This window comes from Mya arenaria, chromosome 11, assembly GCF_026914265.1.
Source record: "Mya arenaria isolate MELC-2E11 chromosome 11, ASM2691426v1".
Lineage (NCBI taxonomy): Eukaryota > Metazoa > Mollusca > Bivalvia > Myida > Myidae > Mya > Mya arenaria.
In genome coordinates, this window is record NC_069132.1 from 69,699,626 (window position 1) to 69,720,420 (window position 20,795).

Here is a 20,795-nt window from a genome sequence, read left to right on the forward strand (position 1 = left end):
ATAGACTCTTCTTTTGGAGGTTGCTGTTAAAAAAAATTTTATTGAGTAGCAGACAGCACAATTTCCCCGTTTTACTCTGTTAATTTTTATTGGGGATAAATGTTCGAGATGATGTGACACATGGATAAAAAGTCGGTAATAAGATTTTTAAAATATTTTTTTTATTATATTATGTAGGTTATTTATCAGTACAGTTCATGTTTTGTATACCGGATTTGACTACACAGATGAATGGTTTCTCGCTTTCTGTCCTAAATCTGATTATTCGAATTATGTTTGCCTTTGGCATTCATTTACATATAAAAAACAAAACACATTTTTGTAAAAGGAATTTATTCAAAATGGTTCAAAAAGTGTTGTTCCGTTAAACAGTTGACACTTTTGGGTTTATAATACAGTCAGTGTATTCAAGGGATTGTTTCAGCGCAGATGTTGGAATGAATTACTGATTTTTTTATTTTTTTTAACAAACTCTGTGCTTTTCAAACATTGCATGCTAGCTTTTTTATATAAAGTTAAAAGGAGCTTTTAAATGGTAGACTGCGAAAGGGGTGAGGCAAAATATACATTGTAAGTGCTCCTATCATTTATTTTTTGTAGTTTTTAGAATGATAAAGTAATGCATGAATATATTTCTCTTGCATTTTTATATGATTTTCAGAATATTGTTTTGATAATTTGTGTCTTAAAAGTATTACAATTCAGGTGCAAATCTGATGACTAAATATAGAATCATAAAATATTATACTTGAGCAGTCATTCAATACAAATTTGATTAATCTGATTTTCTAAAATTGATTAAACAATAAATTTCACATTGAAAGAACTGGAATGTACTATTTTATTTACATCACTTTTTGATGAATTAAATTGGCAAAATATTCATAACTGTAAAGCGTCACTACATAGCGAGCACTTTTTCTATGCTAATCATTTTTGACACCACATCAAAAGTTATTGCACAAGTAATATTAATAAATATATAATGATGTTATGACAAAATTTTGACATCAATTATGATTGCAAACAATTGTATTGTATTTAAATGTGACATCTTGAGTGCAAGACTGCAAGGTAATGCAGAATATTCGTATTGGAATACCCCTCTCAGCTAGTTTTGATATCCTACAGAGATTAATGACCCTTGTAGCGTTGGCCCATAAGGTCATTCAACCAAAATTTATGATCTTTGCTGATCTGGATATATATTTGCTTTGTTCAGTAAAATTAGAATTGTTTGATATTGTTTTTGTTTGTTCAAGAATATTACTTATTGCTGTGGACTTATTTCTGAAATGGGGAATTTGAGAGGCATTATTTTGTCCAAAAGAAAAGGGTCTGTCGCGTATGGAAGTAGCCAGGAACTAAATATGGCAATTTGTGAAGGGTAAAATGCCCCTGCCGCAATGTACATAGTTTAAATTTTCAATATGAAATGTTCAGAGAAAAAAACAACGTTGTTTAGTGCAAAGATAAAATGTTTACTTTGTGTTTATTGTTTACTTTGTAAAAAAAAGTTATCACAATAGTGTCTCATACCGCCATATACAGCTGTTTAAATACCTGTGCACATGTGTTGTATGTAAGAGCTGGGCACTTGCATTTTAAAGTAGCAAATGGTTTAAACATTTCACAATCTTATAGTTTAAATATAACATGAAATGAGTTTGTCGCACAAAATTAAAAAAATAAATACCTAACTAACATGTACTTACTCCTTGCATGTATAAATAAAAATAAAACATTTTGTGTATGTATGACACATGTATCATTTCATGAAACAAAATATTTATAGAAATTAGGCACAATAAAAATAAAGTTGTGGTTCCTATTGCATTTAGACAGGCAATGTACATTGTAAGGAAACTATAATATTTGGAAAATTATTCTTTTGTGTAAAAAGCATGTATATCATGTATGGCCTTCAAATTTTGTGGGCCTGACCAACCTTTACAAATTTTTGCTGAAGACATGGGTCTCAGTCGCGATTTTTTTTGGTTTGGCTATATTGATATACACTATTTTAAGCATATCTAGCACTTTGATGGTGTGTTCTTTTTATCCCCCCGCCTTGAAAAGGCAAGGGGATATAGTAATGGTAGGCGCAATTCGGGTCGTGCGTGCATGCGTCTGCGTCCGTCCGTCCCACATTCATTTCTTTGCATCTCCTCTTCCATTTCGCGATTTCTACCAAACTTTCACAGATTGATGATCATAAAGTGAAGCAGTGCATATTGTCAGGCTTTTGCGATTCGACCATTTTTGAAAGAGTTATAGCCCTTTGTTTATTTTACATTTAAAATTGGTTTCTTCGCAACTCCTTATAAGTTTTTCATGCGCTTTCTACCAATCTTTCACAGATTGATGACTATATAGTGACGCAGGGCATATTGTCGGGCTTTTACCATTCGGCCATTTTTGAAAGAGTTATTGCCCTTTTTTTTACATTTAAAATTGATTTCTTCGCAACTCCTCTTATGTTTTTCATGCGATTTCTACCAAACTTTCACAGATTGATGACTATAAAGTGATGCTGCGCATATTTTCGGGCTTTCACGATTCGACCATTTTTGAAAGAGTTATTGCCCTTTCTTTATTTTACATTTAAAATTGGTTTCTTTGCAACTCCTCTTACGTTTTTTATGGGATTTCTACCAAACTTTTACAGATTGATGACTGTATAGTGATGCAGGGCGTATTGTCGGGCTTATGGATTCGGCCATTTTTGAAAGAGTTATTGCCCTTTCTTTATTCCTGAGAAGCTACTCTTACCATTGATTGGCTTTCGTTACAAAAAATGTCCCCATGAGGCGGGGGATATAGCTGTCTGTGACTGCTCTTGTTACTATTCAAACCATTGACTAGATTTGTGTGATTTCATAGATTAATTCTAAATAAATTAATAAACAATACCTTCAAACATTGTTCATTATTTTATTCTCATAATTTCATCATAATCCACAAATATATAATATGGAATACATAAATTTACTATAAATGAGGATTTACATTTATGATATAATGTTGACATACACATTCCAACAATAATTAACACAATTTACAAGTGTAACGTTTCTTCCCTAGCTAGCTCGGACACGCTACCTTAAATTAAACTATAAACCTATTCTCGGACTGCATTGTCCCAAAAATTAAGTATGAAATTAATATTATATACACGTGATTGACAATGATTGCTTACAAAACCGAATGATTAGAAATAATTGGTATGGTTCAAGAATCAACGTTCAATTATCCCAAAAGCAAGAATGAACAAACAGAAACACTACAACAACTTTGCTATAACTTCAAACAGGACCAGCATACAAAACGCTTTTTCACAAGGTTATTTCTCATTTATATTGTGTTTATAATTATCATCATTGTATTCATATTCAATCTCATCATTTCATCATTTTATAAAGTTTCATGTTTTATCATGTTTTTAGGATCTCAAGATGTTTCATATTTTTAGATTTATGTTAACAGTATTTTATGTACAGTATCTTATAGTTACATAAGTACTGTCTGTGTTTAACCAAATTTCAATACTTTTAATCTCAAAGCAAATTGATTTTACAACTGAAAGGTCTGACTGACCATCTGGCTTTGACAATATGACATTTGTACAAATATTTCATTACTGGTCCAGACAACTATTGTATAACACTATTTAACAATTACTGACAAGTTATTACCTTATTATGCAACAACGTCTGTCTTTTCGAGTATTTATTCTTGGTTTGAACATAGGCCATCAGACTTGAAATATCAACTGTTTGGCTCTCTTCAAACCAGGTAAGAACTTTTCTTATATTATTCTTAAGTAACTTTGTCATGTTTTCTTACATATTGAAATATATAAGTTCTGTTCTTTTATTTTAAGTACAAGTTTTATTTAACATTTAAAGATAAATTATATTTTAAATATTGACTGTTAATATAAGTTTAACAAGTTATGTTCATATATTGTTACAATTAATATTAGTAATGTACTGTTGTTTCATTATCATTTTAATACATTACTGGCATGTAACTCTGGCTAATGAACACATGTATGTTTTAACCAATTCCCTTTTTATTAAGTACCTCTCAACAAAAATGCTAAGCGAGTTTTATCATAAAAGATACTATTTTATAAGTACAATTTATCAGTGTTCATTTACCAGAAACTGCCAATTTAGTCATTATTGTTTTCATGTATATTCACTAATAATGTAAAATAAAGAGACTTGAAATATCAACTGTTTGGCTCTCTTCAAACCAGGTACCCTCCAAACCAAAGCACAAGTGGTCTTAACGACAATAATATATTAATCAGCCAGGACTTTGACATACAGTCAACAATAACAACAACTAACCCACGAACGGCTGAAAACTGGTGAAGAATCCAAAATCATAAAATTGACCACTTGTTGCACATGCTGAGGGTGCCACATACAAGATCACAAGGACCAGTCGAAGACACAAGACGTCCGTTGGTACAAGAACGTGAATCCATTCAAGCTCTCCCATCCAAGGAAGAAAACACTATGGCCGAACGAGGACAAGAAGTAGCCAGGCAAGCCGAGGCAGACCCTGGACTTCAAGCCGGGCCGGAAGGAGCTGCCAGAACACAAGGTAGGCCTCCTTTTAAAGTGGAGTTAGTTGGGAAATATGATCCCACTGTAGATGCTAAAACTTGGGTGGAAAGGTTCGAGTATTTTGGCCGTGTTACTCAAACCGATATGGCATCTCTCGCCAAATTTTTCGGCATGTATCTTGCAATAGGTACTGCCTTTGATTGGTTTACAACATTGTCCGATGACATAAAAAATGATTTTAATACATTAAAAACAAAATTTATACAACGTTTTGGTAAAAAGATAGACAAGGTTCAAACATTAGCTGATTTATTCCACATGAGGCAAAGGTCAAGACAAACAGTTAGGGATTTTATTTATGAGGTGCATACAAAAGCACACACTGCCGACATTTCCCAAGAAAACATTTTAAGTGCAGTGAGTGGTGGATTACTACCACATATTAGGGCTGATTTAAAGCGTAATCCTCCACAAACACTTGAGGGATTAATTGAAACAGCAGAATTATCTGAAAACGCATATGCAATTAATCCACCACAAATAAATTTCTCTGAACAAAGTCTTGCAGAAGTAGTCAAAAACGCAATAGGTAATGTCAACATGGCAGAACTGAAAGAACAAGTTGATATTTTGGCGGCAAATCAAGCAGAAATATGCTCAATAAACAAATACAATCAAAGCAGTAATCAATTCAACAATAGAAACCAATTCAGATACCAAAACGCCACCTCACAACATAACGGAACAACTCATTTCAATCAGGACTCAAGGCACAAAAACTACAACAACTTCTCACCTGCATACAACAACCAATCAGAATGTAGAGCCTGTGGGAAGGCTAAACCTCATACTTTTGCACAGTGCTTTGCAAAAACCAAAGTTTGCCATTTTTGCGGCATTAAAGGCCATATTAAACCTGCCTGCTTGAAATTGAAGCAGCAAAATAGAAAATAGGGATACTCGCCTGCCGGTGGTAAAAGGGGGAACCACATGGATAGGCCAAACGTAAACAAACTACAAAACTCTTCTACAAATAGAACTTTCAAAACAAACAAGATTATTCTAAAGCCTCAAAAGCAACAACACCTTGAGAAAAATGAAAAAATGAATTCAAACACAATTCCATCTATAGCAAATGTGTCAAGTAAAACTTCTTTAAACAGTAATTCTATTGTTGTACAAATAAAAGATGAAGAAATTAAAACTTTAGTAGATTCAGGGAGTAGTTTATGTTGCATTAAGAAATCCCTCTTACAAAAGCTGTGTCCAGATCTGAAATCATTCAATAAAAGCAAATATTCACATGTTAAAGGCATAAGTGGAAGAATGATAAAAGTTGATGGTACTGTAAAATTGACAATCACGATAGGAGACAAGGACTTTGAACATGATTTTCACATTTTTGATGATATTCATCACTCTTTAATCATTGGAATTGATTTTCTCCAAAAACATGAATGTACTCTGAACTTTTCAAAGTCACAATTTGAAACCAACACTGGTGATCGAATAATAGGCTTTCTCTCAACCTTCAAAATTGGTCTAGTAAGACTAACTCAGTCTGTCAATATTGCACCAATGAGCGAATGTCTGGTGCCAGTTAGATTGTCAAAAATTGCTAATGGTGAGGTAGCACTTGTAGAACCAGTGAACTCTTTAACAGATAAGGAGATAGGATTAGCAAAATCTTTGATTAAATCAAAGCATGGTAGAGCTATGTGTAGAATTTTAAATCCTTTTCCATGTCAGAAATATGTTGAAACAGGTACTGTCATTGGCAAATTGGTTCCAATTGATGAAACTTCAATTAGTGCTCCTTTTCAAGAGGATGACAGTAATGACAATCATATCAGGGACAATGACAATGTTGACATTGACAACAATATAGGAGTAAATTCAACCTCTCCAATTGACAGTGATGAAATATTAAAAACTTTAGGAATTTCATTAGAGGACTCTGATGTATCTCAAGACGAAAAATTAAATCTGAAGAATTTTATTGTCCGGAATAGAGATATGTTTGCATTAGACACATCAGAACTAGGGTGCACCAAATTACACGCTCATAAGATAGAAACAGGAGACGCACATCCTCAAAGACAGTATCCTTACAGAGTAGGGCCTGATCAAAAGAAAGAAATTGAGAGTCAAGTCAATGATATGCTAAAACATGACATCATAGAACCTTCAGATTCCTACTGGGCTGCACCTGTCATTCTTTGCAAAAAGAAAGATGGAACATTCCGTTTTGCAATTGACTACAGGAAACTTAATGCAGTTACAGTTCCTCAAAATTATCCTTTGCCTAGGTTTGATGATGTTGTTGATTCGGTGAGCACCAATCAATCAAAAATTTTCTCAGTGCTAGATTTAAAAGCTGGATTTCATCAAATTCAGTTGGACCCTGAAACAAAGCACAAGTCTACTTTCACTTGTCACTTAGGAAACTACAATTTCAAAAGACTTCCCTACGGCCTTCGAAATGCGCCGATTGCATTCCAAAAACTTATGTGTACAGTTCTTAGAGATATCAACTTCAAATTTACATTAGTTTATGTTGATGACATTTTGGTGCATTCTGCCAATGTAAAAGAACATCTAGAACATTTAAAAATTGTCTTTGACCGATTGCGTGAAGCAAATTTAAAGTTGCAACCCAAGAAATGCAAACTTGCTACACATAGGGTAGAGTATCTTGGTCATTTTTTCTCAAGTGCAGGTATTGAAGTCAATCCAAAAATAATTGAATCCGTAAAAACTTTTCCAGTTCCTAAAAATCAGAAACAGGTCAGACAATTTATGGGACTATGTAATTACTACCGCAAGTTCATTCTCAACTTTGCAAAGATAGCTCAGCCTATGTATGAGTTGACAAAACTTGATAATTCTTTTAACTGGAATGATAAGTGTCAGATAGCATTTGATACATTGAAGGACAAACTAACTTCAGCTCCCATACTTATTTTGCCAAACCTTGACAAACCATTCATTGTTTCAACTGATGCCTCGAGTTCAGCTATAGGTTTTGTGTTAGGTCAGGTTGACAACAAAAACAGAGAAAGAGTCATTTCATATGGAGGAAGAACTTTACATAAAAATGAGCAAAATTGGCCAATTTATGAAAAAGAATGTTTAGCATTGGTGGAAGCAATCAAACAATTTCGACCATATTTATCATCATCCAAATTTACAGTTTATACCGACAACTTTGGCGTCAAACACTTTCAAAAACTTAAAGATGTCAGTGGTAGGAAAGGTCGATGGGCAATGTTTTTGCAAGAATACAATTTTGAGATTATTCATAAATCAGGTACAAAGAATGCCAATGCTGATGCATTGAGTCGAAGAGACTATTTGCCTATGAATGAACAAATTGACCATAACTCAATACAGGTGAATTGTTTAGATTCAAAATATTTACAAGCCGAGCTATGTTTTGATGAAACTTCATTAATAGCTGCAATGGATATTGCAGATGACAACGAAGATTTTAAGTCTTTAGATATATCGAGCATGTTCAAAGAAAAAATCGACTTGTCAAAGGATCAGTGGGAATGTCCTGATACGAAACCCATTCTTGCCTATTTGGTAAAAAATGAACTACCTGAAAGTCTTGTTGAAAGTAGGAAGGTCATCATTATGTCAGAGCAATATTTCATACGTGATAAAATTCTCTATCATATCTATGACCCAAGCTTAAAAAGACATAAAAATCAGTCACCTTCATGGGCACAGGTTGTTTTACCTAGGAAGCATAGGTCAAACGTCATGAAATCTTATCACGAACAACACGCTCATTTAGGATTTGAGAAAACATATCTTGCAATTAGGGCAAAATATCACTGGCCAAAAATGTACCGTGACGTAGAAGAACACGTGAGCAGTTGCTTAGAATGTCATAAAGCCAAACGCAACTATGATAACTCGACACCACCATTACATCCAATTCCAGTGCCTCCTCATAGCTTTTATAGAATACATCTTGATATAGTTGGACCACTACCTCCATCGAGTGAAAACAAGTTCAAGTATATACTAGTAGTAGTCGACTCATTTTCAAATTGGTGTGAAAGTTTTCCAATGCGAACTCAGGACTGCTGTTGAAGTTGCAAAGATTTTATTTGAAGAGATCATTTGTAGATATGGAGCTCCTAGGATAATTGTCACAGACCGAGGGTCAAATTTTCTTTCAAAGTTAGTGTCTGCTGTTTGCGAAAGATTTCAAATAACTAGGCACCATACATCTTCATTTCATCCACAAAGTAACTCAGTTGTAGAAAGGGTTAATGGATTCTTAGGACAAGCTCTTAGAACTCTGTGTATGGATAACCAAAACAATTGGGCAGAACTAATACCAGCAATTATGCTAAGTTTCAGGAACGCTGTTTCATCATCAACTGGGTTTACACCTTATCAAGTTTTGTTTGGTAGACATATGAATTTGCCTATTGATATAGCTCTTATTCCTAAGGAAGACTTTGCCTGTAAATGTCAAGGAATTTGTAGACAACCTAAATGAACAGCTGAAGCTTATGAACTTGATTATAAATGCAAACAGATCTGGCCAGCAAATAAAACAAAAAGAATACCATGATAGGAAAGCAAAAGACCCATCTTATGTCAAAGGTCAACAGGTCATGTTAAAAAAGGAAAATGTCAAAGTAGGGCAATGTAGGAAATTGGCACCAAAATATGTAGGTCCATATGAAATTATTGAGTTAGGTCCCAATTACACCTACAAACTGAAACTAGTACACACGGGAAAAATTGTGAAATCATTGGTCAATGCTTCTCGTCTGAAGAAATACCACATCCCATTTGATCGGTATTCAGATGAAAACATTCAAAATGTTAGGGAAAATATTATAGGTCAGACTGGAGACCCTGAAATTGATGTCAGTGGCGATAGTCCAGATGATGATAATGTTCCCACAAACAAAGTAGAGAGAATACTAAGATATTCTCATCAAAATGGAAAGAAATGGTATAGGGTTAAGTTTGAAAACCTTGATAATTCGCACAACAAATGGCTTCTTGCGGATTTAGTCCCAGAAGAGATGCGCAATACCTTTCATTTTACATATACGTCTAAAAATAAAAGACGTAAGACGAAAGTATTTAAATATAGAAAGTGAACTGTCTTATTTTAAACAGTTATTTTAATTTTCAAACCATTTGCCTTTGGTTTGTATATATCATATAATTTATTACACATATGATGTAAGTTCACTACATTAAGCATGGTATTAATAATTTAGTAATCAACTCCCAGAATAACTGTGAATAGGCAGACATAAAAATGTCATATTGTGTAGTTAATACCAGGTTTAAAAATTTGATTGACCAAACATTTCATTATTTATATTTTAAGTAATGAGCAGGCTCATGAAATATAGTGCTAAATGACGTCAAATAATGATATGTAAGCTCAAAATTATTTTGAATATGGGTATTTTCTACTTGCAGGCTATGTCCTGTTTTTCCTGACCTTATGTCTGCTGTGGCCAAATTCACATGGGCTGATGATTGAGACCAGACTAAATTATGGGACTATTTTTAAACCCATGCCTGATTTGTTTAGTTCTTCAGAACATTGGCAACACACTTTTGTCATTGATTTAAAAATACCAAACTTTCAACATGATGATCAACCAAAATGTAAATGTCCTGAAATTGCTGCTGTATCAAAGCATTTAAGTTCAGTTCATAATGATACAATGTTATATGTTGATACGGTTACCAACAATATTTTGGATATGGTTCATGTTAGTGATAAACTACCCTCTCGTCGTAGACGCAGTTTATTACCTTTTGTAGGAAAAATTGCATCAGGTCTTTTTGGTCTGTCAACGTCATCAGATGTTCAGAAAATTGCAAACAATTTAAACGCTTTGCATAAAAATAACGATAAATTAGATGCATCTTTTAAACATCAAATTGATATAATGAGTTCATTTATGGCTACATCTAATGAAAGATTCAATAATGCTATTACTGGTTTGAAAAATAATCATGACATGATTGTTCAAATGGAAAACTCTTTTGAGTCATTTTCAGATAATTTTGAAGAAAAGCAGTCTTGGCTCTTTGCAAAAGTCATTGACCAATCTTACAACTATAACTTTATCAGGAATAACTATCAAAATTTATATTTAGGTTTTATTACATTGCTACAAGGTAAATTATCTCCGCTTCTCATATCACAGTCTGACATGAGCAAAGCATTGAGACTTGTAAAGTATACTTTATTAGCAAATAACCCTAGTTTCAAACTTTTACATCAAAAACCTTCATTTTATTATAACCATGCTGATTTTTCATTACACAAAAGTAATCATGCTATTCTCATAACCGTAAAATTTCCTATTTCGTCATTAGCGCAACCTTTCAAACTGTATGAAATTATTCATTATCCACTACCAATTAATAACACTGTAACACACTCAACTATGATTGAGGATTTGCCAGCATACATTGCCTCCAATGAGCAACACTATATATCTCTACCAAGAAACATACTTTCAGAATGTGACAAAAGCAAGCACTTTACAAACTGTCACATAAATCTTCCAGTAATACCGATTACCAAACCTGATTGTGCACTCTCAATACTAACATCGAAATAAAACATCAGTCAAGAACAACTGCAATTTCAAATTTGTACCAAACGCTCTAAAGCCAACTTTCAGACAACTCAATCAAACTCATTTCCTAGCTGCAAACAATTCTCACACAACAATTCATTGTGGAAAACAAACACATGCTTTGGAAAAATGTCATTTTTGTTTATTCCAAGTTCCATGCAACTGTACAGTTACCACAGACACTGTCATTATACCACAACGAAACACAGGGTGTCATACATATTCAGGCTTCACAACATTACATCCAGTCAACCTTATCATGCTACAACACTTCTTTGATGAAAAAGCAATAGCAGACATACAGCCAAACACCACATTTCCTCAACCACTTAACATTACAATTAAACCATTCCACATCTATGAACATCAATTTCAAAACCTTATTGCCAAAGACAAAGCCAACAACTTGAATCTTGATAAAATGATTTCTGCTGCTAAAGAAGACAAAATAATATATAGTGATTTAGCTGAACCTTTTCTGCAGGACTTTACAACTGACAATGAAACTTCATTTTCTGCTGCAACTGCATTAGCACTTATATCCATAACATTCTCTGTTGCACTGGCCATAGCTATGCTATTTATGTACAAAAAACACAACAAACTTATAACAGCACTGTTACTTGCAAACAACGTTCCAACCGTTACCAGTTCTAAATTACCTTCATTTCACTACACCGACCAACCCGCTATAGCTACAACAACAACACAATCCCCACTTGCACATTTCCATGAACATTTTCTGGAATTTAATGAATATGTCATCTGCACATTGGCAATACTTGTTTTTGTATATTTCATATACAAACGTATCAAACCATTTAGTCGTCCAGTTCTATATCTGGAGATTTCAAATGGAAAACACTGTGTGTTTTGTCCAATTTTGTATTTACCAACATGTGCCAGAAACTGTGTAGCTACTAAATCTACACTTACCCCATCAGTTACCATTAAGTTAGGATTAAGGTCAGAACTCATGATTCAACTGGAATGAATTACACATTCAGGTCACAAACCCGTCCATTCAACTCAATCTACCACATTCAGTCAAACTCAACCCAATCAATGCATATTCTGTTTACCGCATACTAAATAATGAAAACCCTTATACACTGTACTTATGGGTAACACATAATCAGTTTTGCATCCCAATAGAAATAGGAGCGAGTCAGGTCCCATCTGCTCCGATGGAGTCAAATGAGGCAAAACCATTGCTATACCCAAAAATCAGCGAATAAAAAAGAACCAAGCCTATCTATCTACCATCTGTATAATTTTGTGCATTCATTTTAACATCAGACAATGTTCTAACCAATTACATTTTTTCTTTTTATTAATCAGTGTCATTTTTTTTTTCATATTATTATATTTTTAATTTTTTTTTTTTTTATCACAGCCAGTTTTAGCATCGAGTCAATTATAATGTTCTCCACATGAACAAGGAGGCCTAGCCTAAACAACATTTTAATTTTAATATGCATGTATTTAAATAATATGCATTTCAATTAACATTGTTATAGAATATGTGCTGAGTGCTAATGGTATAAGGCCATAGTTCTTAGTCATAGTTTTGTGACATTGTATTCATTACTTATATTCAACATGTTGATTGTTGATACTTGCAGATGGAAATATCTTTATTTCTTCATATGTACATATGTATAAAATTCTTATATTATTATTCTTTTGCATTTAACTCCTCTGCCCTGTAATTCATTTTACTACTACACATGCATTGTGAACTGTGTTCAATGCAGGAGCATTGCTTTACTGGGCCAGAGGATGTTTTCACAAGGTTATTTCTCATTTATATTGTGTTTATAATTATCATCATTGTATTCATATTCAATCTCATCATTTCATCATTTTATAAAGTTTCATGTTTTATCATGTTTTTAGGATCTCAAGATGTTTCATATTTTTAGATTTATGTTAACAGTATTTTATGTACAGTATCTTATAGTTACATAAGTACTGTCTGTGTTTAACCAAATTTCAATACTTTTAATCTCAAAGCAAATTGATTTTACAACTGAAAGGTCTGACTGACCATCTGGCTTTGACAATATGACATTTGTACAAATATTTCATTACTGGTCCAGACAACTATTGTATAACACTATTTAACAATTACTGACAAGTTATTACCTTATTATGCAACAACGTCTGTCTTTTCGAGTATTTATTCTTGGTTTGAACATAGGCCATCAGACTTGAAATATCAACTGTTTGGCTCTCTTCAAACCAGGTAAGAACTTTTCTTATATTATTCTTAAGTAACTTTGTCATGTTTTCTTACATATTGAAATATATAAGTTCTGTTCTTTTATTTTAAGTACAAGTTTTATTTAACATTTAAAGATAAATTATATTTTAAATATTGACTGTTAATATAAGTTTAACAAGTTATGTTCATATATTGTTACAATTAATATTAGTAATGTACTGTTGTTTCATTATCATTTTAATACATTACTGGCATGTAACTCTGGCTAATGAACACATGTATGTTTTAACCAATTCCCTTTTTATTAAGTACCTCTCAACAAAAATGCTAAGCGAGTTTTATCATAAAAGATACTATTTTATAAGTACAATTTATCAGTGTTCATTTACCAGAAACTGCCAATTTAGTCATTATTGTTTTCATGTATATTCACTAATAATGTAAAATAAAGAGACTTGAAATATCAACTGTTTGGCTCTCTTCAAACCAGGTACCCTCCAAACCAAAGCACAAGTGGTCTTAACGACAATAATATATTAATCAGCCAGGACTTTGACATACAGTCAACAATAACAACAACTAACCCACGAACGGCTGAAAGCTTATAAACCAATCACAATATATCAGCGAAACCCACAGTCCTAAATGTATAGCTTTTACGGGGAATCAAACCATTGACCCTGTTCCGTCTGTATCGCAATGATCCAGGCTTACTAAGAGGCCAAAAAGAAACCCCACGGATGTCCGAACCTGGAAACTAGAAGCTGTAGCGCAATGCTTCACTTTAATTCTCCTAGCCTCCAATAGTTCAGAACCCGCCCTAAACAGTACAAAAAGATACTTCAAAGCTTCCCTATATATTAACTTGATGTTCTCACATCGGCGTCGAAACCCGAACTAACTATTTCTATGCATTCCGCTTCTTATATACCCTAACATCACGTGACCAAAATGGAATGGTCCATTTTAACAAACACGATGGGCGAAACCATTATATATAACTAACGTTACAGAGTAGGGGTGTCAAGTTTATCAAACTTACGAAAAAGTAGAAAACTATTAAGAATACAACTTAGTTCGTATTAATTAATTATTTACTAGCTAAATTTAGACATTTAATACTAAAACCATAACATTAGTATTAAATACACGAAATCATCATAAAGAAGTCCTAGCGATAAAGCGAAAATCAAATACTCTACAAAATTTACTAAAACAGAAATGATTATTTTCCGGGCTCCGGACTACATGAATCCATGAACATTACACAAGTAAACTGTATCACCAATTAACCTTGTTCAATTAAAAGTGGCACATGTTTAATATTTCAAATAAATAATATATATTTTATTTAATATTCAAATTTAAACTTTTAAGATGCACTCTTACTCTCAAATAAGGTATCGCGATTAAATCATTTTTTTTAATATTCCAAAAAGGCTGAATAAATGTTGAAAACAATGGTTCTTAAGAAGGACACCAAGTTAATTTGAAAGAAATGAGCATAAAACACGGTATTTCTACCTTATGAGACTAACGTAGACCAAACTAAATCTAGCATTCACCAATCATTTAATATTTTTGTGTTTTCAGTTTTTGAATATATGGTTACAATCTTGTTAGCAGTAATTAATGCTTTTCATAAATGCATTATTTAGTAAGTAGTTAAAGGTTTATCACATTCAAAATTTATGTTTGTTATCCATGTGTATGTATTGATTTTGAATAAGAGTGTGACTTTAAAATTTCATCAGTCGGGTACCCATTACTTTTATAAAAAAGAAGAAGAAATTACCAGGCAAGTTGTTCATGTTTGGGCTAAAAAATTCAGTTCAGTCAGATACCTGTAACTCAGACAAAATTATTTCATTATGGCCTTATCACTTTTACAATTTCAGGCATTTACTGTGTGACATAATCCTTCATGGACACCAAGCGACTTCACAGTGATTCCTTCTCGGTAAGTTTATCCGTATAACATTTTATGATTAAAGGAACTTTTCTTTGGAATTAAAGAATGGATCGCATATTGAGTTCATTATATTAAGTTGAGCTGTTTTGTCATTTAATATGAACGGGTTATTTAGTACTGTGTTTGGATCCGGGAAGGTTGTATTCAACTTGAGTTTACAGGTTAAATTAACCTACTCAAGTTGAATACAATCTTCCTGGATCAAAACACAGTACTAATAAGGCCTAAAAAAATACATTTGGTTCAGGTTACCCGACCCTACCCAGTGGTCAAAATTAGCACAAGCCCGCAAGCCCTGCACTGGTAAAATGTCTTCCGGGCTTGCTCAAATTCTGAATTTTATATAGCAGGGCTTAATCAAACATTTGATGCCAAGCAATTAAGTTTAAGAATTCAGGCTTGTTCATCCAAAAGTCTAATTTTGATGACTACCTACGGACGGAATAGGCGGCGACCCTACCGTTTCTATAGTCACTTTGAAAAAAAATGAAAAACTAAAGAAAAACAATATTTTTTTTTTATTTTTTTTGGTAATTTCTTTTCAATTTGTAGTTGAAAACCTTAAATGCTTATGCAGAAGATAACACCATTATCCAATGATTAAAATGAAATTCTTATATAAAGCCTTAGAAATTAAAAAAAGAAAAAAAAGCCTACCTACCCTTCATATTTTTGAAAAGGATGTAACCATTACCAAACAATTTATTTTTTAGGCCTTACCTGGTTTTTGTAGATTCGGATTTCACAAGTCAAGCCAAGTGAAATCAAAATCAGCCAAAAATATTATGAGAGTCAAATAAGACAAGATCAAAATGCAATACTTATTACCCTTGATTACACACGTTACTTGTTACAATCACTGAAAAACACTTAAATAAATAATAAATTACATTTTAATGATGCACTTTTTTTGTTTTATGACCACATTTTAACGCTGTGCAATGATTATAAGTATCTTCCCTGGCAGAGAGTGTAAGATAGGTTCATCCGACCTGAGCGTAGGGTATTTTGCTGAAACAAGGTTTACCGAGTTTCCGCATTAAAACACCTTTCGCGAGGGTCTGGATGAACCTATCTTACACGAGCGGCTATGGTAGATGCTTTTTCTCCCACCTCAGTTAAACAAAATTAAGTAAAAATGTATTTTTTGCTGGAACTCTTTTGTGCTTAGTGAAAATAATTGCGTACAGATATATATGCGATAATTCGTGGTTGTCATGGATATTCGCGCAGTGATTCAGTGTATGTAAATGGTCTGATCGGTCTTTAAATAGTTCTAAGAAGAGTGAAGCATTTTTCTTGAAATGTGCGTGAAAACTGTTTTCTGGTGACATTTGAAGCGAGAAATGATTAACTAGCGTTCTAAATATTGCCACAAGACAAGGTTTCCATGAAGTGCTACAGACGACAGTTTTCAACAAGGGAGGTAATTACAATGTGGTGACCATTAAAAGAAGTTCCATACGGGCATTTTATCTTCGCCCGTGGGCAAGATAAGAATTTCTAGCATGGTTAAATTAATGGATCTACTTATCTGAGGTGGGAGAAACTTATTATGACATGAGTTCACCAGGGTAGGATAGGGCCATCTTGCGCTAGGTCACAAAAACAGGCAAGTGTATTTGTGATATGTATTGCTTGAAAATTAATGATGCATGTATATATTATAAATATTATATGTGCATTTTTACTTGAATGTAATATCATAATAATTATATAAGAATGATATTAATGGAACTACATGTAGTTTAGTATTAATACCTAACTACATATAGTTCCATTAATAACATTCTTATCAAATGTTACATAATGTTTTCATATGAAATGCATGTATAATGAGCTTTTAACAAACGCCTAATTAAGGAGAAATTAATATACATGTACAAACATGATAATTATGTAATAAGTAAAAGAAAAGATTTTGCAATAATATCTTATTCTTTAAATTGCCTTGGAAAATAAAATCATAATTATAAATGATCGTATGATGTCTGCCCATGATGTGTCGGATTATATTCATTATATGCTTTTTCTATTAAAATATATGGGAACTCACACCAATTTAATTTCACCATTTTTTATATATGATGTTGGTTGTCCAGTTAGTGCAGTGGTTAGGTGACCCAGGTTAGATTCCTAGCATGGGCGCATGTGACTTTTGTTTGTGATCACCAAGCCGAATAAGTGGTTAGGGTACTCCAGTTTCCCCCACAATACAAGACCACACTCTCATATACCATGGTGCCAGCAAGAGTGATTAATATAATATTGTAATTCTTTCTTTCACAATTGATGTAAAATATATGGTTGATTAGTTCAACTACTATATAAAATTTCAGGGTGAGTTCCATCACCAGAAGAAGAAATCATGCCGGGTAACGAGACTAAACATCTTGGTCGGCATTGTCCTGTCAGTTGGGCTGCTGTTGACGGCATTGAACGTGTACGAACTTCAGCAGATGCGCGAGGAACACATGTTACACCGAGATGATCATCCCATAACGATTGTTGAAGGCAGTATGGGCCGAAGTCCAAATAATTCCCCCGTGGTCTGGATACTTGGAAAACATGTGAGTGCTTGATCTCAGAAGTTCAGCTTTATTTACATAATGAAGCTTCGAAACAAGAGAAATTCCTTGTGATTCTTAATAGGTTCCTTCCCGAATTTTTTTAAACATTTAAAATACCAATTTTATATCAATTTATGTATTGGTATCAAAAGCAAGAGGCCTAATTATTCACTTATTTATATTTTAATATTTAATTTATATGCTGTTTAAAATACAGATTCAGTCATTTCACTTGCTTGATACATTTTTGGTATATTTTTAATGATCAAACATTCAGTCAACATGTTTTTATTCCACACAGAATGGCTATTAAACATCTGTTAAGACTGTATTTAAACATCCGTTTTATAGTTTGACAGAATTAGTTCTTTTTTTTAGTATTTTTTTCCATGTGGACGATAATTTATTTCCTCACATATTCACCATGTTTTATTTCTTCACAGATCAACATGTTTATTTTCTCACAGATGAACCATGTTTTATTCCCTGACAGATGGACCATGTTTTATTTCCTCTAACATATAAACCCTGTTTTATTTCATCACATATAGCACATTTTTTATTTCCTCACAGATTGACCATGTTTTATTTCCTCACATATTGACCATGTTTTATTTCCTCACAGATTGACCATGTTTTATTTCCTTACAGATTGACCATGTTTTATTTCCTCACAGATGGAAACTGGCTACCTAACACATGTGAAGACCGTGTTTGAACGCCTCGGTTTCCACGTAACAAATGGTGAAGATGACTGGGATGTGTTGTGGGCTCATGATTACCCGTTTATCACCATGAAACACATCATGACTCGACTACAGCCTCATCAGAGGGTTTGTTTGAGTATTTTTTGATTGCTACATTTAGTGATGTTCCAATACTCGATTTTAATTGAAGATTGATTGATTGGGCCTGAAATTGGCGACAATCATTTGTATTTGGTCAAAATTGATCGTCTATTCAACGAACGAGTTGTTTTTCTTCTTTCCTCTTGTTATTTGCGTTTGGTTAATTTCAGCCAATTTTCTCCTTTGAGTTAATTTACTTATTCAGAAGTGTGCAGTAGTTATCATTAACAATATAACCGAAAGCAACAACAACACTAAATAACTTTAAACAAACACATAACATAAGCATTACCCCCCATAGTTAAAGAAAGCAAGTTATTGAACAAGAATAAAATTACAATTAAGGTGATGTCAAAAACAACTGTTCTATCGATAATCGGTTCCACTCAAATAACCAATTATCAAACTGGAACCAATTACCAACCCTAGAACATAAAATGATGATCTTCAATACTTGAGTTGGGACTGGCAAAATGACTTAATTAAATTGAAGTCTGGGAACAATATAAAATGAAATCGTAACAACGTTTAAATTTACACTTTGTCGCCGTCTTTTCAATGCACATATCATACAATCACTTTATCGAATTAATATTTCTGAGAAGTTACATCATTTATTTCTAAGAGCTTTATCGGCCAGTTTTGGCATAGTTTATTAAAAATTTAGAAGTAAAACTTCAAACCGATTTTATTTGTGACACTAAGCTAAATATATTTATCTGAAATTCTCAATCGATATTTTGATAAAGGCACAGTGTTTAAAGATGGTCCCATTTGTATTCATGTTAAAAGAAATTAACTGAAATAATAATAATAATTTAAAATTTAAATTATGAACGGTATATGCAATTAGACAATACCAGCATAATATTATAATGTGATTGTATCATAAACCATGATAAATGTTTTCCTGAAGTTTCTTTTGAAGTTTGTATAATTTAGGATCCTAAGAAGCAGTTCATATATCAGTTGTCGTATGTCCATCAACACGACGTTTCCTTATTTACTGCCATTGTGATATATAGTGTATGAATTACAATACTTTACTTTTAGACTATGATTAATTTAAAACGTATGCTTTAATGACTTCAGATTAATTCTCTGATGCCTCTGAAAGTTCATACTTAAAATGACATATCTGTCATATTTACCACACACACATACTTAAAGTTGAAGCTAAAAGGTTAATAAGTTGAATAGTTAAAAAAAAAAAGGTTTGCATAATTTTCATGTTATTATAAAAAAGTCAATTTTTTGACTTTGTGTTTGTGTGTGTCCTGTCTGTCTGCCTGTTTTTGAGTATGATTTTTATCTGTGTGTGTATGTGTCTGTCTGTCTGTGTTTGTCTGTGTCTGTGATAAGTAATGAATAGTTTGTGTGGCATTTCCATAAAACCCTATTTTTAGACATGGGTATGTAGCTACATTTTTTTAATATTTTCTATTGCCAGTTAAAAAAAAAGGCTTAAATGTTTGAGAGTGGGAAGGAAACGCCAAACCAACTATTCATCATTTGTGGCCTTACGAGGTAAATTAAACAAAGGCATCTATATTTCAGGTAAATCATTTTCCCGGGTCGGGGTTTATCACCAATAAAGGCCATCTGGCGACCATGCAACTGGAGGCGTTTCCACGATGTTTCAGGGTTCCAAAAGACAAGGAGAAGCTGTTGGAATATGTATGTTTGAATTATGATGAATATATGAAACATTTACATGCAGTGTGCATTTTGCCTGCTCAGTTTGACAACACACATGATGCCACAGCAAAATAAAACTTACCGTAAATGTCCTATTTTTTTTAACAATAAGTTAACATACCAGCCTTTCAATTTTAGATTTATTAGAATTGTAATAGACTAAAACATGCATGCCCCAAATAGACACACCGAGGGTGTTTTTGTAGGTCTATTTTTGGATTCCATGACATGAACATTGTAAACCTTAATGTTTAAC

The 20,795-nt window shown here is 33.0% G+C and overlaps 1 protein-coding gene across 3 annotated transcripts in view; it reads left to right on the plus strand.

Moving 5' to 3' along the window:
• The window catches only part of LOC128209454 (probable tubulin polyglutamylase ttll-15), a 38,559-nt gene continuing 17,764 nt past the window's right edge, over nt 1-20,795 (plus strand). The window contains exons 1-5 of one of the 3 annotated variants that reach the window (XM_052913480.1): nt 1-135; nt 15,350-15,411; nt 17,763-17,993; nt 18,671-18,826; nt 20,399-20,518. In XM_052913480.1, the coding sequence (XP_052769440.1) occupies nt 15,376-15,411; nt 17,763-17,993; nt 18,671-18,826; nt 20,399-20,518 (543 nt within the window). In that variant the 5' untranslated portion in view covers nt 1-135; nt 15,350-15,375. Of the gene's footprint in view, nt 136-262; nt 571-15,349; nt 15,412-17,762; nt 17,994-18,670; nt 18,827-20,398; nt 20,519-20,795 lie in introns of those variants that run through there. The other 2 variants (XM_052913481.1, XM_052913482.1) reach the window with 2 other exon arrangements.